This window comes from Penaeus vannamei, chromosome 35 (genome assembly GCF_042767895.1).
Source record: "Penaeus vannamei isolate JL-2024 chromosome 35, ASM4276789v1, whole genome shotgun sequence".
NCBI lineage: Eukaryota > Metazoa > Arthropoda > Malacostraca > Decapoda > Penaeidae > Penaeus > Penaeus vannamei.
Window position 1 is genome coordinate 25,435,824 of NC_091583.1, and position 7,500 is coordinate 25,443,323.

General features: G+C 42.6%; 1 protein-coding gene across 1 annotated transcript in view; it reads right to left on the minus strand.

Moving 5' to 3' along the window:
* Window positions 1–694: 694 nt before the first annotated feature.
* The window catches only part of LOC113811746 (tenascin-like), a 6,968-nt gene continuing 162 nt past the window's right edge, over window positions 695–7,500 (minus strand). Inside the window, exons 2-10 of the mRNA XM_070114087.1 lie at window positions 7,320–7,437; window positions 6,146–6,184; window positions 5,282–5,539; window positions 4,892–5,026; window positions 4,211–4,345; window positions 2,580–2,714; window positions 2,095–2,223; window positions 1,661–1,789; window positions 695–1,160 (exon numbers count right to left, since the gene is read on the minus strand). Coding sequence (XP_069970188.1) covers window positions 1,039–1,160; window positions 1,661–1,789; window positions 2,095–2,223; window positions 2,580–2,714; window positions 4,211–4,345; window positions 4,892–5,026; window positions 5,282–5,539; window positions 6,146–6,184; window positions 7,320–7,437 — 1,200 coding nt within the window. The 3' untranslated portion in view covers window positions 695–1,038. The remainder of the gene's footprint in view (window positions 1,161–1,660; window positions 1,790–2,094; window positions 2,224–2,579; window positions 2,715–4,210; window positions 4,346–4,891; window positions 5,027–5,281; window positions 5,540–6,145; window positions 6,185–7,319; window positions 7,438–7,500) is intronic.

The following is a 7,500-nucleotide window of genomic DNA, read 5'->3' on the forward strand; positions in this document are numbered from 1 at the left end:
TTACATGTGTTGCTATGCGGCCGCACACACAAGGCGACAGCCACTGCGTTTTCATGGTGATGGCGCGCCTCATTGCCTGGAGTGGGTGGGATTAGACCAGTGAGAGAGCATCATGTGGAGCGGAGGCAGACAGACGGGCGACAGTCGCTTCTGCTTTCCCCAGCCTGCCATCATGTATTTGTTAGAGCAGATTGTCAAATGATTTGATAGACATTCTCATGTAATTAAATAACTTGGGATCATGTTCTTGTAACTTTGGATACAATGTGAAGAACATTCTATGGGTAAGTCTGTCATTTAAGATAGGATGAACCCAATAACGTCTATGTCTCCTCTTCCGCTACTTCAAACGACGATATAAAACCCATGCATATGCCACCTCTTCTAATCCATTACCAGCTGTGTATGATCAGCGACTGAAGATGGAAAAAAAAGTGGGGGAGAGACGACTAGGGCCACTGAAAGCGTTGTGTGTGAACAATCACTCAATAATCGCGCTTCTAGCAGTCGGACCACTAAAATCGCTCGTCTGAACGGGGCCTGGTCTTTTTTTCGGCGTTTTTCACCCATCTTGCAGAAATCGAGTTAAATGCATTTGCATTGATTTCATAGTCTCCAGTACTTCTAGTGAATTCTTCTCTGGTATATTACTCATATATTTCATAGAGTTGTTAGATAATAAGGGCAACAAAAATCAATATTATGCAGTGCAAGTCACACAATAGCCACAAGACAAAAGGGTGCCCACAGTTTATTTTAGAAAAATAACACGTAAGTAATGGAAACGAAGGATTCGTTGTCTTCCTTGATTGAATTATTGCAATAGTCAACATATTAATCCTTTTGTAACAATAGGTAATTTCGAGTTCAAAATTTACAAGAAAAAATGCAAGCAATTTTCAGCCTCATAGGAATTTCACTCGAAGAATTTGCAAAGAAGGGAACATGACAGTGCTTTAGATTTGACGGGAACATGAGCCTCTGTCGCTGGTTCTGCAAATCTTCGTCCGGTTCCGCCTTGTCGTGCAGAGGTGGGATTTATGTTGTTCCCGCTGGTGTTGTTGTCACAGGCGCTGTTGTTGTTGTCACAGGCGCTGTTGTTGTCACTGGCGTTGTTGTTGTCACAGGCGCTGTTGTTGTCACAGGCACTGTTGTTGTTACTGAAAAGTTATGAAGATCGAGGGTAACTTTGGATTAGTCTGAATAAGCATGCTGCAGTAAGGTTTAATGTCAGATGAAATCAATTGAGGCCAGACATGAATCCAAATTTACTATAATCGATAAATCTAAAATATTTGTCAACTCACGACATGAACAAAGGTTTTAAAGGAGAAAAAATCTTTAGCGAATGAAATCGTTGCCATGAATTTTAGTTTAAGCAACATCAACATTAATCCTTTAGTGTCATTCCTATAAAACAAAGACAGTCGGGAAAAATACCGGAAGCTTCTTACCGATCAAGGATGAAAGTATGGGAAAACATGCAAGATATGCTGTGTGTGGTTTGTGTGTGCATTATTTTTTTTTTATTGTTTTTGTTGTTAATGTCGTTGTTGATGGCGGTGGTGATAACTTTGTGTTTGCTTTTTCCGGGTTCGAATGCCGTCAACAGCAAATCATAAATAGCAAGAATATTCATCGGAACACCACCCACGCTTACCCACGTCGAGAGCGCAGCACCGGCAGCGAAGGCCCTTGCAACCCTCGTATATTTCCTTCTCGTAGCTCTTGCAACGGCCCTGTCTGCAGGAACCCTTGTTCTCCTTGCATTTAGTCTTCCTCTTGCAAACTGGGGAAAAATACAATTTCTTTGGTTATTTTTTGATTATTTATAATTATCTGTACATGTAAGATATCGAACAGAACAATATATATCGACAGAAAGATAATTGTTATGCCTATAGCTCTAGTCACAGAATGATAATATCAGTAATTGGAATACCAGTAAAAAAATTGAAAATAAATAAATAATGAAAATAATAATAATAATAATAATAACCAAGCAAATAGATAAATAAAAATCATACAAGACAACAGTGATAATGATAATGATAAAAATGAGACACGTAATTTCATTATTGTCACTATATTCACCTCGACCAGGGGCGCAGCAGCGGCATTTCTTCCCTTGACAAGCGCGTTTTATTACCCTTTCGTTGTTTTTGCATTTTCCCGTCGTGCAGTATCTGCCTTTCCACTTACATTGCTTCTTGGGTTTGCATTCTAGGAAAAGGAAAAGAAAAAAGTTGTCTATTTAAACATTTAAATTCTTAAGAATGTTGATTCTAGGCTTCTCTTATTTTACATTTCAATCGTTTAAGTTCAGATACCTATTTTATTTTTATTTCCTAGGGATCATTTATATGGAAGTTTATATATATGTTTCTATATATATATATATATATATATATATATATATATATATATATATATATGTGTGTGTGTGTGTGTGTGTGTGTGTGTGTGTGTGTGTGTGTGTGTATAAATATTTATATATATGTATTTATATCCATATATAGGTATATATATATGTACATGTATATATATATATATATATTGTTACCAAATAATGGACTCACCTTTCTTGTCTTCAGGAGCGCAGCAGTGGCATCTTGCACCGTCGCAGCCTCCGTAAATCTCCTTCTCTCCGCTCCCACAGGACCTCCTTGAGCAGGATCCATTCCTCCTTGTGCATCTCTGATTCGCCGTGCATTCTGAGGAGAGGAAGAGAGCTTCACTTTCCACGTGGGAGAGGAGGATCATTTCGGTCGACGCAATCTCTTCCGACAATATCCGATTTTCACTTTTTCTAGCGCAGGGTTCCCAACCAATTTTACTGTTATGGCAGCCCCCTTAAAATTTATAGCTTGTTTAAAGATAATTATATGATAACAAAAACATTAAAAATATCACTTGCTTGAAATATGTACATGTAAAAATCAAAGAACTACATTTGAAATGTTTCTATCAATGATTTTCAATTCAGTGGATCATTTCTTCCTGTTTCTTGATTATGAGTAATGAACAGATTAATTGCTTGTGTTCAAGGGGGACACTTCTCGCACCCCTGGATGGGAAACCATGTCTAACATATCCTCACTGTTAGCTATCTATTTTTCTATCTGTCTACCTAGATACATGTTTCTTTCCCTCTCTATCTATCTGTCATCCATTTTCACTACTGACTTACCTTCGCAGAATAAGATGGGATTCTCTACCGAATAAAAGAAAATAATTTAAAAAAAAAATCTAGTCCCATTAACTAGAGAGAGAGATTGATTGAGACGACGAGACATGGAGTGAGTTAAAGAGACACCGACAGAGACAGAAATTGCTGAAAGAAAAAGAGAGAGAGAAATAGACCCAAAGCAAATACCTACAGCCCCCCCCCTTTCCCTCCCCATCCTTCACCCTCAGACAGACAAAGATGAATGATAAAAAGAGAGAGAAATCGACCCAAAGCAAAACCTACCTCCTAGCCCCCCACCTCCCTCCTCATATATTCGGGCCCTGAGTAAGGCCCCCACCAATCAATCCCCATCCAACTGAACCGAAAATAAGGGGGCCGGCCACAGGGCTATATATTAACAACTTTCGTTAGAAAGGTCTCGAGGTCTTACGTGGCTTAAGCTATGTGGCGTTCCAATAAGGGGTCCCTATAAGGGGTCAGAACGCGAAAACACCCTAAAATACCACTTAAATATTAACGTAACAGTACAGGTTTATTTAGTGCTATGAAAACCTTTCACAGAGTAAGTTACTAAATTAGACTGGGTGTGGTATGAAAATTTATCATACCCCTTATAGACCCCTTAAATTCACCCCTAAACAACGGCAAGGTTTACAGAGGTGATCCAGGGGGTTATGGAAAACTATAACAGAGTAAATGAGATATGAGATAAATCGATATGGTTTGAGTACTCGTATACCCCGTATAGACCCCTTATATACCCCTTAAACACCATTAAACAATGGAATGGGTTAGGGAGATGATCGTGTGTGTTATGGAAGGCTATGATGGAATAGAGATGATTGGGCATGGTTTCAGATTTTGCTTTCCCTTTAAATATAGCGGGCGTAGGTACATGCATCACCTTTTCGGGGCAGCACCTCTGAATTGCAATTTGAGCGTGATATATATATATATATATATATATATATATATATATATATATATATATATTGTATCGTCCCCAAGCAATGGACTCACCTTTCTTGTCTTTGGGAGCGCAGCAGTGGCATCTTGCACCGTCGCAGCCTCCGTAAATCTCCTTCTCTCCGCTCCCACAGGACCTCCTTGAGCAGGATCCATTCCTCCTTGTGCATCTCTGATTCGCCGTGCATTCTGAGGAGAGGAAGAGAGCTTCACTTTCCACGTGGGAGAGGAGGATCATTCCGGTCGACGCAATCTTTTCTAACAAGATCCGATTTTCACTTTTCGTAGCATATCAGGACTAATTGTTATCGATCTGTATATCTTTCTTTCTCTCTAGATACATGTCTCTCTATATATGGATATATATGTGTGTATACACACACACACACACACACACACACACACACACACACACACACACATATATATATATATATATATATATATATATATATATATATATACGTCTATCTTCCATTTTAACTACTGCCTTACCTTCGCAGATTAAGAGGCGAGAAAGAGAGTCAGAGACAGGGAGTGAGAAAGAAAAAGAGACAGACAGAAAGAAGTAAAAGATTGAGAGGGATAGAGAGAGAAAGAGATATAAATCCAAAGCAAAACCCACCTCCCAGCCCCGCCCCCACCTCCCTCTCCATATATATATATATATATATATATATATATATATATATATATATATATATATATATATATATATATAAGCAATGGACTCACCTTTCTTGTCTTCAGGAGCGCAGCAGTGGCATCTTGCACCGTCGCAGCCTCCGTAAATCTCCTTCTCTCCGCTCCCACAGGACCTCCTTGAGCAGGATCCATTCCTCCTTGTGCATCTCTGATTCGCCGTGCATTCTGAGGAGAGGAAGAGAGCTTCACTTTCCACGTGGGAGAGGAGGATCATTCCGGTCGACGCAGTCCTTTCCGACAAGATCCGATTTTCACTTTTCATAACATATCGTCGCTGATTGTTATCTGTATTTATATATCTATCTTTCAATCTAGATATATATCTCTCTCCATCTCTCTTCCATTTTTACTACTGACGCGATTCTCTTCCGAATAAATGAAAATAATGATAAAACTAAAGAAAAAATTATAGCCACTTACTTTCATCACGTACGCAACATTTGCAATGGCTGCGACCACATCCACCGGGAAGCTCACGCTCTTGCCTCCTGCATCCTTTGCCAGTGCAGCGCCCATTGGCTCTCCTGCATTCATTGGTTAGCTCGCAGGTCGCCGGCGCGCAGCACCTGCAGCCGGCGCCGGAGCAGCCTCCCTGGATCTCGTCTTCGTGTGACGAGCAGCGGCTCTTCCCGCATCTCCCGTTGCGTCTCCTGCAGCGCTTCGTCCTGTGGCAGGCGGCTGAAATGCGGAAATACGGGTTAGATTCCGCTGATTGCGGAGTGACGGTTTTTCTTTCATTTTTGTCATGAATCTTTTCTGATCCCTTCTTATTCTAGCAGTTTCATGTTCTCGCCTCCGTCTTTATTCTCTTTCCTTTCTTCCCTCCTCCACCCTCACCCGGCATACCCTCCCTTGGCACATGCACCCCGAGCCCTGGCACTCCTGCGTGAGGGTGCCCACGCAGAAGGCCGCGCTGGTCACGCAGAAGCCGCCCTTCTGGAACCACCAGCTCATCGTCTTGCACTGCGGAGCGCAGCACTTGCAGTTGCCATTTAGACAGCCCGGAGAGCACGCGGTGGCCGCTGCCGCAGACCGCTGCAGTAACCGCCCTTCAGCAAAGAATTCATAACAAGGAAAAAGTAACGCTGCCTCTGTGTGTGTTGTTTGCTTATCTGTGCTTGTCTTCACGTGTGCATTGTTAATGTCTACGTGTTTTCTTGTTTGTGTGTTTGTGTATATGCGTGTATATGTGTGTATGAATTTGTGTATGTGTAGGAGGAAATGGTGAAATGAGGTAAGATATCTGAAACTATTCTCTAATACATGTGATTTTTTCGACCATACCTCTCGTTTCGATCATGTACGTTATCCTTTCCTCCGTGCCTGAAATTTTAAAAAATAAATCAAAATTGCAGAAAAAAAATCCTGTATATAAAAAACAGACACTACACATACAGAAAAGTATACATATCATGTACAAAAAAAAAAAAAAAAAAAAAAAAAAAAAAAAAAGCTACACATCTATCATCATTAGGAGCTAACGCCGACGGGGGAGCATAGCCTCCACCTTTTGAGATCCGTCATGACAAGCCGCCAGGCAGGTACTCGGCCCATCTCGAGCTCCTCCAGACAGGTTTGATCGATCTGCCCAAGCCACGACATCCTCGGTCGTCCCACAGGCCTCCTCCACCCAGGGTTGTCTCTTACAGAGACAACCTCATGAGCAGGATCAGCCTATGGAAAGCTAGCAAGGTGGCCATATAGCCCGAGTTGGCGATCCCGGATTGTGCAGGTAACAGGTCCTGTGCCAGTCTCACGGTGCAACCGTCGGTTAGAGATATGGTCCCGCCAACAATACCCCATGATCCGGCGCAAGGACCTATTACAGAAGGCATCAAGACAAGACTCCAGGGCACTGGATAATGTCCAGGTTTCACTACCGTAGAGCAAAATTGGCATTATCAGGGCCCTGAAAACCCGTAGCTTGGTCCTTCTGCACAGGTACTGGTATCGCCAAATACTTTTGTCAAGATCGATCACGGATTGTCACAGCAAACCCCCGAGCACACTCCCTCTCCTTCAGCCTGTCCAAATGAAACACCCTAGGGTGGTCATTGGGCCACTGGGGAGTTCTGAAGTGAACCCGGAGGGTAGCCACAACCAATCTATGGTCAGTACCGCAGAACCCGGCACTCCTATACAACCTGTAGTTCTGGAGGATCCGCCAACGAGTGCTAACGAGAATGTGGTCAATCTCCTTGGCTGCATTACCCGCATCGCTGTACCATGTCCAACGATGTGGGTCTGGGCGCTGGTAACAGGAGCCAGAAATCCTCAATTTCTGGGATCTTGCAAAATCCCGGAAAAAGAGAGAATTCTCGCTGCCGGTATCAACTCCCGAACCATGAGGACCGACTGACACATATAGACACAACATAAACCTTTTCCTCACATTTTCCTCATACAAACAACGACCATTGCATTATCAACAAACAGACAACCAGCCGATAGGACTTACAGCAAACGTTTCCCTCTGGACACTCAGCGCCAGAGATGATCCTTGAGCAGTTTCTCTCGGGGACACAGCTTCCTTTGGCCTCCTCGCATGGTCCGAGGTCCACCTCCTCCTCGACGCCCTGGGGACACAGACGGGGCAGTGGAAGGAGAGAGGTAGATTTGCGTAGCTTGATGAACGGGTG